Genomic DNA, 20575 nt, shown 5'->3' with positions numbered 1-20575 from the left:
TGTTTTTTTTTATTTACAGTTGCGAGATTTACACTTGGGAAATAAGTTTCCGATGATAAAGGGCCTGGAAGTTGCGGATGCGAAAATTTGCCCGGACACTGGACTTTTGGAGACTCTCGATCTCTCTCTGGATTTACATTACTCAGGAAATTTTCAATTATCCATAGATGTTAAAATGCTGTTAGGAAAAACTGCCTACATGGCACTTCAAGGTAATTTATTTTCAAATTTGTTTAATCTTTTTGTGTTAAAGAATTATTAACGAAAAAAAAAATTTTCTAATATTTAAAATACACTCGACTCTCCAATAATCTCAAGGGACAGAAAAAAAAATTCAAATTATCTAGGGTTTGGTTTACCGAATGTTTGAACTATCAAAAGTTTTTATCAGCATAAGAAAAAACGTAATTATACTTTTGATTAAAATTGGAAAATAATCAGGGAAATAAAATGCAGAATAAAATTTTTGTGATTTTTCTGAGTCAAAAAACTAGTTTTTTAGTCGTCAAAATTTGATTTTTCTATAAATAATTTTTTATTACCAATTTTTTTTCGTCCTAAAGCTACTTTTTGTTACTTTTTTAAAATTATTTATCGAGAGCCAAGTCTGTTTAAAATTATTTATCGAGTGCAAAGCCATGTGAGAGTTTTTAGGCTAAATGAGAGTGAAGAAATTTTGTAAAAGAAGGAAAAATGGTTCTCGGAGAAAAATTAGTAAAATAATTAGTTGAAAATTGAAAGTCACGGAAATGATTTGCATTTCTCTTATATAATGTCTTTTCGTCTCGATAGTTATTTATAGATATTGACTATTTTTTTGTTCTTCTTTTAGTGAAACGCGTGACCGGAAAGGCAAGACTCCAGTTTACTCGTGTTCCATATACACATTGGTCATTGAGTTTCTATACGGATCCAATTTTGGAATTGGATGTTCAATCACAATTTCAGGGACGACAATTGCAGCCGCAAATAATTTCGTTGATTACTGGACAAATTAGACGGGCAGTCCGTCGAAAACACACTCTACCTCGTTACAAGATGCGATATAAACCATTTTTCCGTAGACTCAACGACGAAAGTATCGACTTATCAGAGGTATTTATTTCATTTCATTTCTTTTTTCTTCTCCAAACTTTACCAAATTATCGTAAGAAATTTTACCAAATTATCAAAAGAAATTTTACCAAAATTATCGAAAGAAATTTTACCAAATTATCAAAAGAAATTTTACCAAATTATCAAAATTAATTGAACTAAGGAAAGACTTCGACCATATTTTTTACTATTTATCAAGAAAATGATTTAAATCTTCCATGAAATAATTTTTATTCTAATTTTTTGAGAGAAAATCAATCGTCAGAAAATAAAATCGGTCTGAAATTATATTCCGACCCCCATTAAAAATGATAGATTTTAAAATCCATCCGTAACTTTGTAGAAAATATGTTTTTTTATTCACAAAAAAATTGCTGAATGAAAAAAATTATTTTTATTATTTTTTTGAAAAAAAACATTGTCTTTAGGTTGAAAATGCTAAAAAATCAATTGTTATTCAATTTTTTTTTATATGGAAATTCATTTGCTTATTTTTTCAATTAATTTCAAATCATAATTTCGTCAAATAAAAAGTATAAAATACAAAAAAATTATGATTTGAAATTAGTTAGAAAAAAATAAACAAGTGGATTTCCATATAAAAAAAAATTGAATAACAATAGATTCTTTTAGCGTTATCAACCTAAAAAATTTTTTTTTATTTAAAAAAATGTTTCACAAATAATAAAAATAATTTTTTTCATTCGGCAATTTTTTGTGAATACCAAAACATATTTTTTACAAAATTACGGATGAATTTTAAAATCTATTAATTTTGAAAGATAATAGAAATCCGAAAAGGGTCAGAATATATTTTTAGACCGATTTTATTTTCTGACTATTGATTTTCTCTCAAAAATTACTATGAAAATAATTTTATGGAAGATTTAAATCATTTTCTTGACACAGTTAAAATTATAGTCGAAGTCTCTCCTTAAATTTAAATTTAAGTTAATTTCAATCTAACTTAAAATTCAATTCAAAATATTTATTTTGAAAAATTTAGAAAATTTTAAAATTATAATTTAGAAATTTATAATTTAGATCCCTGAAGTTAGCGTCGATTCTCAGCGTCGAAAAATCTTTTTGTTGCATAAATGAAAAAGAAAACAATTTTTTTTAAGGTTTCAGGTTCATAAAGTGCTTTAAATTTATTTTTCGCTACCAAAATGAATGAAAGAAATAAAATTTGAGATATTTTCATCTCTAAAAAATAAAAAAAAAAAATAGTTTTCAACGCTTAGCGTCGACGTTATAATTTTTATAATTTAAAAAAAATTATAAATTATCAGAAGTCGTTTATTTTTAATGATTAATTTAATTTCAATCGGATATTATCTTTAATTTTTTGGTAAACTTGCAATAATTGCGATTATTTATTTATTTATTTATTTACAAAACCCGCGATTAGGAAAGAAAGAAAATTATTATTTATCCGCCAAGAAAGTAAATCGAGCAAAAGAAGTGATGAATAAAATTTTTTGATATTAGAGTAAATCGTAATTAATTTTCTAATTATAAAAGTAATTATTTTTAATTAATTCTAATTCTAATTCTATTTAATTAATTTTTCTAGTAATTTTTATAAGTGCTTTTATTTTTATTTTTTCCTTTCGAAAAAATTATCAAATTATTAAATATGACAATTTAGAGAGAAGAAAAACCAGAAGAGAGATAAAAATAAAAATTTCTGAATAATTATTAGAAATAATTAATTTTTAATGAATAATTAAATTTCAATCGAATATTTTTTATTTTTATATTTTTGGTAAATTTGCAATAATCGCGATTCGAAAAGAAAAAAAAAATTATTATTCATCCGACACAAATTGTAATTATAATAATAGTAATTTTAATTATTTTCTAATTGTAATTTTAATTATTGTATAATCGCTTACAAAGTTTCGCAATTTATTCATTTAAATTCAATAATTTATGATAATATCCATTATAATTCTTTCGAACTGTAAAATTTATAATTTTTAAATTCTTTTCCAAGAAAAGCAGTTAATTAACAAAATATTCTAATTTACTTTATAATTATTATAAATAGTTAATAGTTAATTAATTATTTGTAATTATTATTACAATATTTATTGGAATAATCACAATTATAATAATTACATTAATTACAATCGTTTTAAGAAAATAAGTTTTGTGAAAGTGTTAATTAATTACAGTGTATTCTTGAAATAATTATTAGTTATAAAAGTGTGTGATTTAAAAACTATTTGTTAAAAAAGGTAAGTGTATTTTTATATTTTTAATAACTTTGCAAATTAATAAAAATTAAAATTAAAATAATAATAATAATAAAGAAATATATTACTGATGGCAAAGGTAATGATAATAATAGTAATATTATTAATAATAATATAATAATAATAATAATAAAAATAATAATAAAATAAATTGAATATTAATTAATATTTTTATTGAAAAATAATATAAGCGGCTTTTTCCACAATGAAAATATTAATAATAACTTTATAGAATTTTCGCTCCCTGAGGCTAGAGAAAAAATAAGAAACAATTACTTTTCTCTAGGAAGAGTTCAATAATTAAAAAAAAAGAAATAATTATATTTACCCAAACAACATTATTTTGAATCTTCGTTCCGTTAAACCAGCCAATAGAAGGAAAATCTAGTACGTTTGCGCGAAATTCCCTAGTTTTCTAATTTTCAATATTCTTAGTTCCTTATGTGACGTTTCAAGACTAATATTTGTTAAAGTTGTCGCCTTTAAAAAAAAAGTATAATTACCATTTAATTTATTGTTTTTTTATCAATTGTCAACAATTAAGTAAAGTAATTCTAATGTTTTGTGTGTAAAAATGGTTTTAATCTAATTACCATTTGGAGCATTTATCATCCTTTTTTTGAATACTGACATAACCTTTCTTTCTGTTTGTCAGTGCGCTAGAAGGAAGTAAATATAAGAAAAGTTTATTTTTATACGATTAAACTGATGAACAAATTTGTTGGTACATTAAAATACCGTTATTAGCAATTTATCTCTCAATCAAATTGATTATGTGTGGAAAAACAATTTATTCTTCATTCAAGCAATTTGTACATTTTGACAAGAAAATTTATACCATTTTCTTGTGACATCTCCGAATGGATTTTCTTTTATTATCCTTCAAATAATATCGAGGTTTGTTGGTGAAAATTTTGAAATATGTTTATATGTTCAATACTTAGTTGTTTTTAATTTATATCTTTATTTTTTACTCAAATAGCATTTTTTTTTATCATTTTGCACTCGTGGCACAAGTGTTTTTTTTCACTATTTTTTCATGCGAAAAAAAAAGAATTAGGTAATAGGTAATAAATTTTTGACTGCGGCATTATTTCCTGTTGTTACGGTAAAATTTTTTATTTTTATGATTTGAATTTTTTTTCAATAATCATAATTCTGTTGATTCTGGTTAATTTATTTTTTTCTATTATTTCTAGTTTATTGTTATGAAATTAGAGCACAGGAGTGTTTGTAAATGAATTTTAAATTATACTTTATGTTCATTGAGTTGTGTTTATCGTGGAATATGAATTTTTAATTATTGTACGTCATTGATCAATTTCTAATGAATACTCATTAGGTTTTGTGTTTCATTTTTCTTCTCTCTCTTTTTTTATTGATTTTTGTGATTGTGAGATTAGTCATCAGGATATTAAAGTATCATCCATGACATTCTGCACAAATTATTATTGTTTGTGTTAGAGGGAAAAGAGAGACGATAGTAATGTCGATATGTGTTCCAACTATTATACTGGGGCGTAGATGTCATACCCTTTAATCGAGGACACAAAGCAACTGGTGACATTTTAACAAGAAAAAAAGAAGGTCTATAGACTTTCTTTACGTCTTTTTTTAAAATAAAATGAGAACCTGTCTTAATCTTTTAGAAGCAATCCTCTTTTAGAAAATGGGGGGGAAAATCTTTACACACTCCCATTTAAACACCTTTATATAAAAAGAATATAAAATTGTTTCTTTTTATAGATTCCCCCCTGCCCCCCTCCCCCTCACCACGAGTTCTTCATTCTTCCATTGTTTACGTTCAGTTTCGATTATAATTAAACGATAAAAATTTAATTTTAACACGAAATGAAATAAAAAATTATTTTTTTTTCAATAAAACGTCAATACTTTGTTTCTTTTTACTGGATAAATAAATAAATGAATAAAAAAATAAATATAATTATATTTTTTTATATAATAATAATAAAGAAATAAATTTTAAAAATAATAAATTATCAAGTTTTTTTTAATTTTTCTAATTTTTAATTTTCTAATTAGATTAATGAGAAAAAAAATTAATTAAGCAGTAAAGAAAGTTCCATTTTTTTAGACAAAAAAAAACATTTTTCTTTTTCTATTAAAAATAATTAACTGGGAGAAAAAAAATATTAATTTAATTTAGATTTTGTTAAAAAAAAGGCATTTATTAGTTTGAAAGAATTTTTTCGACGACAGGAAGATAGTTTGAAAAGAAAAAGAAGGTGAAGAACCACACCTTCGACACACCTCGCACGCGATCATAATTCTAAAATAGTCACGTGATTTCAAATTGATTTGACATTTCTTTAGTGAATAATGAAAATCTCTGAGAGTTCCGGCTCATTATTAAAAAATTTTTACGAGAATAAGTTTGTTGTTTCACAAAAAAAAATTTTTTTTATTGAGAAATAATTAAAATTGAAATAACTTTTTTTTAATTCATCAATCCGCATAAAATGAAACGTGTCAGGTATTATTCAATTAAACTTTATCTTTTTCTTGGTCATTTAAAAATTATCATAGTTCTTATCAGTGTTTTTTTTTGTTTTTCCTGTTTTACGTAATAAATTTTTTTTCCATTTGTTAAAAAAAACAATTATTGAAAATTTGATTTTTTTATTTTGCACTAGAAATTTATTTTGAAATAACTTTTTGTATTAGTTTGTCAAGAAATTATTTGCATTTTTTATTTAATAATTCGAATTTTGAATTAGAATTTATTTTGAAACAACTTTTTGTAACAATTTATTTGTGAAGAAATTATTTTATATAGAATCTAATTTGTTAGGACTTTTTTTTCTTTATTTTTTCCAAATTTATTATTATTATTATTATTTTCTTTCCAAATTTGTAATGTTTTTCCCCAATTTGCTATTCTTTGATTTAAAATTTATTTAAAAATTGGAATTTTGCATTAGAATTTATTTTGAAATAATTTATTTGCGAAGAATAGAATAAATAGAACAATTTTTAATAACTTGTTTTTTTTAATTTTTAGAAAGAAATTTTTTTTTTATTTTGAAAATTATTTAAAAATAAAAATTTTTCATTATAGAATTTTTATTTTGAAAGCTTTTGTAAAAAAAATGGCCTTGTAAAGTTTTTAACACGGTTGATTCTCTTGAATGACGCAATGAGTTAAAAGTTGTTACTGATAGGAGAGATGATTACTCAAATAATAACTGTTAAAAGAGCATAGAAAATGTTATAATACTCTGGAAATATGATATCATTCTATTAGACTTTACAATATGATAAGATTATAATCATTATAAATTTCATCAGTCATCATTTTCTCTACTTCACTTTTGACACGTTTCACAATTTTACATTTTTTTTCACTCAAAAATAAAAAAAATGCACTTTTTCATTTGCAAATTTTTTCTGTAAACATATTTTTATTTCTTTACTATTATTAATATTTTTATTATAAATATTATTATTATTATTATTAATATTATTATTATTATTATATTTTATATTTTTTACTAAAATAAAAAGTGAATTTTTTAATTTTCGAATTTTTTCCTGTGAACGTATTTTTATTATATTTTGTTTTACAAAATAAAAACTATCTTTTATTTATTTATATTTTTTCTATAAACTGATTGTTATTTTATAATTATTATTTTTATTATTATCTATTTTTTTAAATAGAATAAAAGAAATTATTATTATAAGCTTAGAAACTTTAGAGTTTTTTTTTTTTTATTTTTACACATTTTGTGAGATAATATTTATTAAAAATAAATTGTTTTTTCAGACCTTTTTATTTCAATATTTAAAGTAAAGAATATTTTGGAAATAAAAGTTGTGTGACGGTATTTAATCAGAAACTGGAATTTAATTGCTCCAAAATGTTGACATACGGATCGTTTCCTAGGGTTGATCTTCAAAAATTCTCAGGATGGTGTAGGACAGCTGATAATTACCAAAAATCCCTTTCACCTTTAAGGTAAGCAAATTTTAATTTTCCAATAATTGAAAATTTTGACCTTTTTTCGCACTTTTTCGAAAATGAAAAACAAATTATTTGATTTTTGTTTAAAAATTATTTGCTTTTTTAGATTATTGCAGCCTTCGCACTCATCTACTGAAACCTAATATTTACTACTTTTTTTTACGTTATGATACTATTTGTGTACTTTTTTTTAGATTTCAGCCACTAAAAGCTACTATTTCTGTTTTTTTAAAAAGAATTTCCACTACTAATACTAGAATTTAAAAAACTATTCTCAAAAATTATAAACAAATTCTTTAAAACGATTCAATTATTTTCAAAAAATATTCAGAATTCAATATCTAGTATTTTCATAAAATTTCGAAAATTTTTTTTTTAAATTTATAAAATTCAATTATTTTTATAAATTATAAATTTTTACAGGAATTCAATTAATTTAGAATAGCATTTTCAGAAAAATTTCAAAAAAATATGGAAATTCCATTTTTTAAATAAATTTTTGATAAAATTCTAAGCAAAAATTCAATTATTTTCATAATTAATAAAACTCATCGAAGAATTTCAATTATTTTTAAAATAAGTACAACAAATGTTTATGAAAAATTCTTATGAAGAATTCAATTATATTTTCAAAAACAAAAAAATTTTTCACAGAAATTCAATTTATTCTTTTCAAATATTTTAATAAAATTGTTCGAAATAATTTAATTATTTTAAATAAAATTTTAATTTTTTTTAAAAATAATTTGTTACGTCCTATGGACTAAACATAATTATTTTAAATTCTATTTATTAAATAAATTAATATTTAATAAATAAAATTATGTCTAGACTCTCGCCTGATAGTTCGGGACACTTCGATCGAGTTTGAATAGTGTTATAATTTTCTTTCATCAGGATTTTTGATTTTAATAGGAATAAACACGCACTACTTTTCAAATGGAAATTAAGAACTTTTTCTAGAATTGGATGTATGCTTTAGACACTTTTCGAACTTGGCACTGAGAAGAAGTGACTGATTTTAACTGACTTGTCTTGGTGAGGACACTGTTTTTTAAGTGCCCACTAAGATTTTTGGGAGTTTCCAGATTTTTGGAAAATATTTTTAGGGAAATGGAAAAAAGAGGCTGACTAATTATCAGATTGGTAAAAAGTTAAAAGATTTGATTCTGTCGTTTCGGTATTGGCTCTTCTTGAACCAACCCTCATAAAGAGGCTGAGTCCTTGAGGGTTGTATCCTAGGTCAGTGTCTCTTTCTAAAATAGTAGGGATATTATTTCACGTTTCTTGAGATTTTACAAAATATTGTTATAAATCTAGTTAATAATAATTTTACAACAATTTTTATAGCGTAGTTTAATTGTTTATAATTTTTAAATTTATGTAGGTTTTTGAATTTTAATTTTATCGTAATTTTTAACGTAATTGTCGCATTATTTAATTATTTATTTCTATTTTATGATTATTTATTTTTTTTTTATAAATTGTTATTAATAATTTGTGAATTATTATTGGTTTATTGCTTTTATTTATACTTTGTGGGTATTTATTTGTTATTAATTATTTTATAAACAATAAATATTTATTTATACACATTATTAATAATATTAAAATATTAATTATTTATAATTGTTAATAATTTTTATTTATTGTTTTATTTATTCATTTGCAAATGAAAATTAACGTTGCTAGTGTTTAGACTCATTTTAGAATGTGTATATGTATACACTCTCGACCGTACCCTTAAAAAGGTCGTTCTTTAGACATCTGGTCATAGGTTATATTTCAATTTATGGTTTCCTTTAACAATTTGGAAACACTTTGACTTTTGTTCGGAAAAAGTATTTCTTTTTAGCAAGGTTAAATTCTTGTTAAACATTTTAATAAAATTTTTCGCAACTATTCAATTATTTTCATAAATCATAAAATTCTTCTCAGGAATTCAATTATTTTTAAAACTTCTAATAAAATTGTTCGCCACAATTCAATTATTTTCATAAATAATAAAATTCATCGCAGGATTTCAATTATTTTTGAAAATTTTAATTAAATTCTTAGTAAATATTCAATTATTTTCATAAATAATAAAATTCATTGCAGGATTTCAATTATTTTTAAATACAATTTTACAGGAATTGCTCAAAAAATGTAATTATTCTTAAAATTTTAATTTAATTTTCTCGAAAAAAGCAATTATTTAAAAAAATGTTTTTTTGAATACAATTATTTACAAAAATTTTAATATTTTTCACAGGAATTACTTCGATAAATAACAAAAACTATTTTTGAAAATTCAATTATTTTCATAAATTAGAAAATTATTTTCGAAAATTCAATTATTTTTATAAATAACAATATTCATCACAAGAATTCAATTATTTATAAAAGTAAAAAAATTTTTTTTGTAAATTCAATTATTTTAGAAAATTCTAATAAAATCGTTTTCGCAAGAATTCAATTATTTTTGTAAATATTAAAATGCTTTTTAGGAATTCAATTATTTTCAAAAAATTTTAATAAAATGCCACACAGACATTCAATTATTTTAAAAAGTTTTAATAGAAATTTTTGTAAAATTTAATTAGGATTTTTAAAAAACTTTTTGCATTTCAATGAATTTCAATATTTACTATTTTCATAAAATTTCCAAACAGAATTCAATCCTATTATTATTTAAAAAATTTTTTGAAAAAATCTTTGTAAAAATTCAATTCTTTTCATGAATAATAAAAATTTCTCAGCAATTCAATTATTTAAATTAGAATTTGCATAAAATTAGTCGAAAGAAATGAATTATTTTTTTAAAAAATTCTAATAAAATCGTTCTCAAGAATTTAATTATATTAAAAAAAACACAATTTTTCACAGAAATCCAATTCTTGTTAAACATTTTAATAAAATTTTTCGTAACTATTCAATTATTTTCATAAATCATAAAATTATTCTCAGGAATTCAATTATTTTTAAAAATTCTAATAAAATCGTTCGCCAGAATTCAGTTATTTTCATAAATAATAAAATTCATCGTAGGATTTCAATTACTTTTAATCCAATTTTATAGGTATTGCTCAAAAAATTTAATTATTCTCAAAAATTTAATTTTAATTCCTCGAGAAATGCAATTATTTAAAGAATGTTTTTTTGAATTGATTTATTTACAAAAATATTAGTATTTTTCACAGGAATTCAATTATTTTCAAATATTTTTAAAAAATTGTTCGAAAGAAATCAATTATTTTAAATTACTTTTTTAATTAGAATTTTTTTAAAATAATTTAATTATTTTTATAGATTTTAATAAAATTCTTCCCAAGAATTCAATTATTTACATAAAAAATTCTTTGAAAGAATTCAATTACTTCGATAAATACTAACAAAAACTATTTTTGAAAATGCAATTATTTTTATAAATAACAATATTCATCACAAGAAGTCAATTATTTATAAAAGTAAAAAAATTTTTTTTGTAAATTCAATTATTTTATAAAATTCTAATAAAATCGTTTTCGCAAGAATTCAATTATTTTTGTAAATATTAAAATGCTTTTTAGGAATTCAATTATTTTCAAAAATATTTAATAAAATTCCACACAGACATTCAATTATTTTAAAAAGTTTTAATAGAAATTTTTGTAAAATTTAATTAGGATTTTTAAAAAACTTTTTGCATTTCAATGAATTTCAATATTTACTATTTTCATAAAATTTCCAAACAGAATTCAATCCTATTATTATTTAAAAAATTTTTTGAAAAAATCTTTGTAAAAATTCAATTCTTTTCATGAATAATAAAAATTTCTCAGCAATTCAATTTATTATTTAAATTAGAATTTGCATAAAATTAGTCGAAAGAAAACAATTATTAAAAAAATTTTATAAAATTCTTCGCAAGAATTAAATTATTTTTATAAATATTTAAATTCTTTCAAGAATAATAAAATTCGTTGCAGGAATTCAATTTATTAGCGGGATAAGAAAGAAGTCAATATTTTCGATAAAAATTAGGAAAAAGTCAGGAATATAAAATATAGGATGGAATTTTTGTCAGTTTTGTTGAAGTTTTTAAAACGAGTTTTTTTTTGTCGTCAAGTTTAATTTTTCGATAGCTACTTTTTTTAGCTAATTTTTTGCTACTTTTTAAAAATTAATTATCGAGTGCAAAGTCTGTTATTGTCTAAAATTTATTAAATTCATCTTCTTTTTGTTTAAAAATTATTAAATTAATTTTTTTAATGTTTAAAAATTATTATATTAATTTTTTAATGTTTAAAAATTATTAAATTTTTTTTTTATTAATTAAGAGCAGTTTTAATATTAAGGTAAATAAAAACGAAGAAATTCGGACAAAGATCCTTTAATGCTTAAATAAATCCTAAATTTACTAAATTGATCTTTTATAATTTTTTTAAAAGAATTAAATTGATCTTTTCATTTCTTTTTTCCAGTTTGAACGGATCCTGCATTGGATTGTCTGCCATCGTGAGTGATTCAAAAGAACTATCTGTGAGATGCTGATTATTTGGCAATATGTTTGGAGCACAACACCAAATTTAATTTCCTTTCAAGTAATAAACGATCCCGGCTCATCAGATGCAATCCACACCCAAAGGGAACCACCGTGTTCCACATCAAGAACCAATATCGCCTTATACACCACCGGATTTAGCAGCAATACCCCACATGGATGGTTCACCATCGGCGAGTCCTCGTAACAATTTAAATAATAAAACAACCGGACCCTATATCATTGGCTCGCCGATTGATCTCAGTGAAATTGATAATGTCGACAATGTACAAATACGTCTCGATCCACGGAATAATTTAGAAAATCAGGAGAGTGGCGAAATTGTTGAATTAAGCACAAGACCTCTTGAGGAGAGAAGCGAAACGGACATGCCTAGGCAACAACTCTCGCAGCAGGAATCCGAAATCCAGGAGGAGAGAGTCGTGTTTGTTAATGTTCTCCATCAGCCGGCAAAGTATCGGAACAATCATGTGACAACGGCGAAATATTCAATTTTGTCCTTTGTTCCATCTTTTCTCTTCGAACAATTTCGAAGGTATAGTAATTGTTTTTTTCTCTTCATTGCTTTGATGCAGCAAATTCCGGATGTCTCGCCAACTGGAAGGTATACGACACTAGTGCCGTTGATCTTTATTTTGAGTGTGTCGGCAATTAAGGAAATTGTTGAGGACATAAAAAGGCATCGGGCGGACGATGAGACGAATATGCGCGAGGTCGAGGTGCTGAGGGACGGTAAATGGCAATTGGTACAGTGGAGAAACGTGTCCGTTGGCGATGTGGTAAAAGTCCACAATAACACATTCTTCCCGGCCGATTTGATTCTCCTGTCGAGTTCCGAACCCCAGGGGATAAGTTTCATAGAGACGGCGAATTTAGACGGTGAGACGAATCTAAAAATCCGACAAGCGCACACCGACACCAGCACTCTTCTCGATACGGTGGAGCTGATGAATTTTCGCGCCAACATTCAATGCGAAGCGCCTAATCGTCATTTGTATGAATTCAACGGAGTGCTGCGCGAGACAAACAAACAGAGTATTCCCCTAGGTCCGGATCAATTACTCCTAAGGGGTGCAATGCTCAGGAATACGAAATGGGCATTCGGTGTTGTTATCTACACGGGGCATGATACAAAACTAATGCAAAATAATACGACAACAGCGCCTTTGAAACGTTCCACACTTGATCGAATGACAAACACGCAAATATTAATGCTCTTCTTTATACTACTCTTCCTCTGCTTGCTTTCGGCCGTATTTAATTACCTCTGGATGAATGCGAACGAAAATGGTCTCTGGTATCTTGGATCAAAGAACGATATCTCGAGGAACTTTGCCATAAATCTCTTGACATTTATCATTCTCTTTAATAATTTGATACCAATCTCGTTGCAAGTCACATTGGAAGTTGTCCGCTTTATACAGGCGACTTTCATCAACATGGACATTGAAATGTATCATCCCGATACTGATACACCGGCAATGGCGAGAACGAGTAATTTAAATGAGGAATTGGGAATGGTTGGTTATATTTTCACTGATAAAACGGGAACTCTGACGAAAAATGTGATGGAATTCAAGAGGTGCACCGTCTCGGGAAAAGTTTACGATTTGCCGATTGTGGAGAAACCGAGTGACGTCAGTGAAACGAATGGAATTACAAGTAGACCGGGAAGTGGTTCGTCGAGAAATATGGAGACGACGGTTAATTCGACATCGACATCGGCTTCGTCGTCGTCATCGTCATCGTGCAGTGAATTTGATTGTCAATTGGTGAAGGATATTGTTCAGGGGAGAAAGAGTACGGATCGTAATCGTACGAAACATGCGGCTATTTTGCATGAATTTATGATAATGCTGTCGGCTTGTCATACGGTGATACCGGAGAAAGTTGATAATACGATTGTTTATCATGCGGCGTCGCCTGATGAGAGGGCACTTGTCGATGGAGCGAGAAAGTTTGGATATATTTTCGAAACCAGAACACCGACTTATGTGGAAATTATTGCACTTGGCGAACGATTGAGATATGAAGTGTTGAATGTTATTGAATTCACGTCGTCGAGAAAGAGAATGTCAATTATTCTACGAACACCGGAGGGGAAAATTAAGATTTATTGCAAGGGAGCGGATTCGGTGATTTATGAAAGATTGGCAACGACACCAACTGGTGAGAGTGATATTGAACCGGAAGGTTTTGATGATTTTCGAGATGTTACTCTTGAGCATTTGGAAGCATTCGCTACTGAGGGTTTGAGGACACTTTGTTTTGCCGTTGCTGATGTTCCTGAGAACAGGTAATTTTTTTAATTCTTCTTTCTAATTTTATTCGGTTTTATTTATTTTTACTTTTTTTCTACATTTTGTATAGTAATTGTCACTTTTTCTTTTATTTTACCCTTTTCGATCGTTTTCTTTAGAAAATACTTAAATATTAATGTTTTGCTTCAGGATTCAGTTCAGGAAGATCAGAGAAATGTCAGAGAATTTTATTAAAAGTACTGGAAAAATACAAATTTTCTGGAATTATTACCAATTTTTGGTGTTCGACCAAAATATTTTTGCTGAACTTAAAAATCTTAAATTCTGCTTGAATTTTTTTTCACCATGAAAACTTTTGAATTGAATAATGAATTTAAATGCAATATCTAAATTTTCTTTCCTTATTTCTATAAATAATTGAATTTGTTTTAAATAATCAAATTCTAAAAATAAAGTCTACAAGTTTTCTTAAAATTTATTAATTATAATTAACGTAAAAAAAAATTTCAGTAAAAAACAGTTGCAATTTTGAGTAATAATGGAATTTCAAAAGTTTTTTAAAAAATTTATTCAATTATTTGTGACAGTTTTTTCAAGTTGACTATAAATTATTAATAAACAGAATTTTAAGGAAATTTTTCTAAATTTTAATTATTTAAAAAAAATTCAATTATTTCTGAAAATTGCAATTGTTTTTAACTAAAAATTTATTCAAGTTAATTATAATTAATAAACACTAAGAAAATATTTCTAGAACTTAATTATTTAAAACAAATTCAATTATTTGTAGAAATAAGAAAAAAATTCAGATATATTGTTTTAAAAATCATTTTAATTTATAAGTTTTTAAAAAAATTAAATTCTGGAAAATCTTTATTGAAGTTTATTAATTATATTTGACTTAAAGAAAATTTTAGTTACAAACAATTGTAATTCTCAGAAATAATTGTATTTCAAAAATTTTGAGCTAAAAATCGTTGCAATTTTATATTTTAAGAAATAATTGAATTTCAAAAGTTTTTAAATTTAAAATTAATTTAAAAAGTAAAATAATAATTTAAAAGGTTTTAAAAAATTTTTAATAACCTTTGCTACAATTTATCTATTAGAATTTAAGTATTATTTTCAATAAATTTTTAATTAAATTTCTTTAAAGAATAAAATTATTTTTAAAAATTCTTTGCTTAATAATTCCATTTTTTTCCAAAATAATTTTAATAAAATTCTTCGCAGAAATACAATAATGTTTTAAAATTTACCAAAATTCTCGTCAAAATTTCAATTATCTTTATAAATAATAAAATTTTTCTCCGAAATTCAATTATTTTCAAAACTTTTAATAAAATTTTTGACAGAATTTCAATTACTCTTAAAAATTTTATTAAAATTTGTCAAGAGAATTTAATTATTTAAAAATTTGTTGATAAAATTCTTTATGAAAATTCAATTTTAAGAAACATTCAATTGTTTAATAAAATATTTATTTTTATAGTTAAATAATTGAATTCTCGTAGAATTTTCTAATAAATATTGATTTAAAAATGAATCTCAAATTAAGATCTTTGAAAATTTGAACTTTTTATATTTTTAATTGAGATAAGAATTTTATCAAAATTTTTTAATAATAATTGAAATTCTGCGATGGGTTTTATTATTTATGAAAATAATTGAATTTCTGCAAAAGAATTTTTGTAATTTTTTCAAAATGATTTAATTTTCATTGAATTTAATTTAAATTGAAAATAAATAAATTGTTTTAAAGAAGTTTATTGACATTTTTTAAAAATAATTAATTTCTTAAAAAGAATTGTATTATTTACGAAAATAATTAAATTTTAATGCAGAATTTTATAATTTATGAAAGTAATTAAATTTCAGCGAATGAATTTTATTATTTATGAAAATAATTAAATTTTTGGGAAGAATTTAATTATTTAAAAAAATAATTGAATTCCTGCGAAGAATTTTTATAAATTTTTCAAAATAATTCAATTCTTCCATTATCTTTATAAATAATAAAATTTTTCTCCTCAATTAAATTATTTTCAAAACTTTTAATAAAATTTTTGCCAGAAATTCAATTATTTTTAATACAATTTTCATCAAATTTCTCGAAAAATGTAATTATTCTTAAAAATTTCATTAAAATTTGTCAATTTTGAGAAACATTCAATTGTTTAATGAAATATTTATTTTTATAGTTAAATAATTGAATTCTCGTTGAATTTTCTAATAAATATTGATTTAAAAATGAATTTCAAATTAAAATCCTTGAAAATTCGAACTTTTTATACTTTTAATTAAGAATTTGATAGAATTAATTTTTCTCAATAAGTTTAATGGAATTTTTTTAATTAAATTTGAAGTTTTTAATTTCTAATATATTTAATTGAAGAATGTCAGAATAATCGAAATTTCGTAAAATTAAATTGTAAACAAAAGAATTTGAAAATTCTCAAAGAACTTTTTTAAAAATTATTTTTAAAAAATTGAAGAATTTTAGTTGAAAATTTTAGAATAATTGTAATAATAGTAATGTAATTGTAATGAATAATTGTAATGATGAAAATAGTTTTTGAAGAAGTTACAGTAACAAAGTAGCAAGTTTTAATTATTATATGTTATTGAATTTGAAATTTTTGAAAATCTTAATTCCTGTTGAAAAATAATAATTAAATATTTATTTAAAAATGAAGTTTTTTGTTTTCGAATAATTCTCGTTTTAAAAACCTGGAAAAATTCTGTTTTTTATCCTGGAAAACCTGGAAAAATCAGGGAATTTGAGAAGAACAAACCCTGCAGGATTCGAACGCTTTTTATTTAAAAAAAAACTCAAAGAAATTCTTCGCGAGAATAAATTCAATTATTTTCATAAATAATAAAAAATCTTTGAAAGAATTCAATTATTTTCAAATTTTTTGCAAAAATTCAATAATTTTTAATACATATTTTAAAATTGAAAATATTTAAAAAGAAAAATTATTAAAGAAGTTAGAAAACAAAAAAGCAAACATCAATTGACTTCAAACTGCGAACAGATTATTAATACAACGATTATTAATTAATTAATTAATTAATTAATTAATTAATTAATTAATTAATATAGATTAATATAGTAAATTTTGATTTAAATCATAAAAGAATAATAATTTTATTCCTATAAAAAAAACAAGGAATGAATATACTAAAAATATTTCATCTCTTTCAGATATCAATGGTGGAAGGAGCTCTATCACAAAGCACTCACAAGTATAAACGATCGTGATACAAAAGTCGAGGACGCGGCAAATTTGATAGAAAACAAATTAACACTCCTCGGTGCAACGGCAATTGAAGATCAACTACAGGATCAAGTACCGGAAACAATTCAATCTCTAATACAGGCCGACATTAAAGTCTGGGTATTAACTGGCGATAAACAGGAGACGGCAATAAATATTGGCTACTCATGTAAATTAATATCACACACAATGCCATTGATAATAGTGAATGAATCGTCACTCGATAAAACACGCGAAGCGATTGTTCAGCATTGTCACGATCTCGGACAGGATTTAAAGTGCCAAAATGACGTTGGTCTCGTGATTGACGGACACAGTCTTCAGCATGCCCTCTCGTGTGATTTAAGACGTGATTTTCTCGATTTGTGTATATCGTGTAAGGTGGTGATTTGCTGTCGTGTGTCGCCAATGCAAAAGGCAGAGGTCGTCGATCTTGTCACGACGAGTACGCACAGTGTGACATTGGCAATTGGCGACGGTGCCAACGATGTGGCAATGATACAAAAGGCTCATATTGGAGTTGGAATATCGGGCGTTGAAGGATTGCAGGCAGCGTGCGCGAGTGATTATTCAATAGCGCAATTTCGTTTTTTGAAGAGATTGCTATTTGTTCATGGCTCTTGGAACTATAGTCGAATGTGTAAATTAATATTGTATTCATTCTACAAGAATATTTGTCTTTATGTGATTGAATTGTGGTTTGCGATCTATTCCGGCTGGTCCGGACAAATTTTATTTGAAAGATGGTCGATTGGATTGTATAATGTGGTGTTCACTGCGGCACCGCCATTGGCAATGGGACTTTTTGATAAGGTCTGCTCGGCGGAAACGCATTTGGCACATCCGCGATTGTACGCGACGAAAAATGACAGTGAATACGCTTTTAATATCAAGGTTTTCTGGATTTGGATTTTTAATGCCTTGATACATTCGTCGTTACTTTATTGGCTGCCGTTGTTCGCATTGCAGCAGGACGTCATTTGGAAGAATGGACGTGATGGGGGTTATTTAGTTTTGGGAAATATTGTCTACACTTATGTGGTGGTGGCTGTTTGTGTAAAAGCTGGATTGATAACGAATTCATGGACTTGGGTGACGCATTTGGCGACGTGGGGTTCAATTATTTTGTGGTTTTTGTTTGTATTGATTTACAGTAATTTTTGGCCGTTTATTAATGTTGGAGCGGTGATGTTGGGAAATGATAGAATGATATTTACGTCGCCTGTCTTTTGGTTGGGATTGATATTGATACCGTCGGCTGTTTTAATGTTGGATGTGATTGTAAAGGCAGTGAAGAATACTGTTTGGAAATCGTTGACGGAGGCGGCGAGGGAACAAGAAATTAATAAATCTGATTTGAGGGATGTCTTTCAAAATCAAGACTATCGAAGTTCATTGACCGAGACTGCGAGGTTGTTGAAAAATGTTAAAAATGTTTTTACACGAAAGCCTAATGCTGCTTCTACTTCTAATATTGAGGTGGAATTGTCACATGGATTTGCTTTCTCGCAAGAGGAAGGGGGAACTGTCACGCAGACAGATGTCATTCGAGCATACGATACTAATCTTCCAAAACCGGGAGGAATGTAATTTTTCTCGCGTGAAAATTCGGGAGAAATGGAATATTTTTTCCTGACGAAAATTCGGAGAAATATTTTTATCGATGAAAATCGAGAGGAATATTTATCACGATGAAAATTCGGGAGGAATATTTTGATCGATGAGAATCTTTTTCGAAAATTCCATCTAAAAATTGACAATTTTGTAAAATTTCAAGAACAAAAAAGAATCATACTTTAATTGTCAAAAATTCAATTTTACTACTAAATCTTTTGTCAAAAAAAATTTTTTGCGAAAAGTTTTTGTAATAAAATTGAATTTCAAGAAAAAAGATCAAAAATCAGACTTTAAATTGTAAAATTGATTAAAATTTAAGCAAAAAAAAATTTTTTCCAAAAGATTAAGTAGTGAAATTAAATTATTTAAATCTTTTTCGAAAATTCCATCTAAAAATTGACAATTTTGTAAAATTTTAAGAAAAAAGATCAAAAATCAGACTTTAATTGTCAAAAATTGAATTTTACTACTAAATCTTTTGGCAAAAAAATTTTTCTTAAAAGATTTAGTAGTAAAATTGAATTTTTGACAATAAAAGTCGAATTTCATTGTCAAAATAAATTTCATTGACATGAAAGTCAAAAAAAAAATTGTTTGCCAAAAGATTTAGTAATAAAATTGAATTTCTAGAAAAAAAGATAAAGAATCAGACTATATATGTCAAAAATGCAATTTTATTTCTGAATCTTTTGGCAAAAAAAATTTTTTGCCAAAAGATTTAGTAGTAAAATTGAATTTTTTGAATCTTTTTCGAAAATTCCATCTAAAAATTGACAATTTTGTAAAATTTCAAGAATCAGACTTTAATTGTCAAAAATTAAATTTTACTACTAAATATTTTGTCAAAAAAAATTTTTTGCAAAAAGATTTAGTAATAAAATTGAATTTCAAAAAAAAATATCAAGAATCAGACTTTAATTGTCAAAAATTCAATTTTACTTCTAAATCTTTTGAAAAAAAAGTTTTTTGCCAAAAGTTTCAGTAGTGAAATTTAATTTTTTTAAAATCTTTTTTGAAAATTCCATCTAAAAATTGACAATTTTGTAAAATTTCAAGAATTAGACTTAAATTGTCAAAAATTTAATTTTACTTCTAAATCTTTTAGCAAAAAATTTTTTTTTGCCAAAAGATTTAGTAATAAAATTGAATTTCAAGAAAAAATATCAAGAATCAGACTTTAAATTGTAAAATTGATTAAAATTTAGGCAAAAAAAATTTTTGCCAAAAGATTTAGTAGTAAAATTAAATTATTTAAATCTTTTTCGAAAATTCCATCTAAAAATTGACAATTTCGTAAAATTTTAAGAAAAAAGATCAAGAATCAGACTTTAATTGTCAAAAATTGAATTTTACTACTAAATCTTTTGGCAAAAAAATTTTTCTTAAAAGATTTAGTAGTAAAATTGAATTTTTGACAATAAAAGTCGAATTTCATTGTCAAAATAAATTTCATTGACATGAAAGTCAAAAAAAAAATTGTTTGCCAAAAGATTTAGTAATAAAATTCAATTTCTGGAAAAAAATATAAAGAATCTGACTTTAAATGTCAA

The 20575-nt window shown here is 24.5% G+C and overlaps 2 protein-coding genes across 5 annotated transcripts in view; both read left to right on the top strand.

The window, feature by feature from the left end:
• Positions 1-20575, top strand: part of LOC122507999 (PDZ domain-containing protein 8) — a 38602-nt gene that overhangs the window by 2566 nt on the left and 15461 nt on the right. For all 3 annotated transcript variants that reach the window (XM_043621058.1, XM_043621057.1, XM_043621059.1), the window contains exons 2-3: positions 20-212; positions 833-1095. In XM_043621058.1, the coding sequence (XP_043476993.1) occupies positions 20-212; positions 833-1095 (456 nt within the window). The remainder of the gene's footprint in view (positions 1-19; positions 213-832; positions 1096-20575) is intronic.
• LOC122507998 (probable phospholipid-transporting ATPase IA) lies at positions 3827-19063 on the top strand. 2 transcript variants are annotated; one of them, XM_043621056.1, is made up of 4 exons: positions 3827-3849; positions 7264-7335; positions 11787-14162; positions 17336-19063. In XM_043621056.1, the coding sequence occupies exons 3-4, from the start codon at positions 11932-11934 to the stop codon at positions 18996-18998; spliced, it is 3894 nt and encodes a 1297-aa protein (XP_043476991.1). In that variant the 5' UTR covers positions 3827-3849; positions 7264-7335; positions 11787-11931; the 3' UTR covers positions 18999-19063. The 2 variants fall into 2 exon arrangements, with proteins under 2 accessions (XP_043476991.1, XP_043476989.1); XM_043621054.1 differs by having other exon boundaries at positions 3843-4025.

Source organism: Leptopilina heterotoma, unplaced genomic scaffold (assembly GCF_015476425.1).
Source record: "Leptopilina heterotoma isolate Lh14 unplaced genomic scaffold, ASM1547642v1 Lhet_52, whole genome shotgun sequence".
Lineage (NCBI taxonomy): Eukaryota > Metazoa > Arthropoda > Insecta > Hymenoptera > Figitidae > Leptopilina > Leptopilina heterotoma.
The sequence above is the reverse complement of the archived record's forward strand: the minus strand, read 5'-3'. Positions and strand labels throughout refer to the sequence as shown.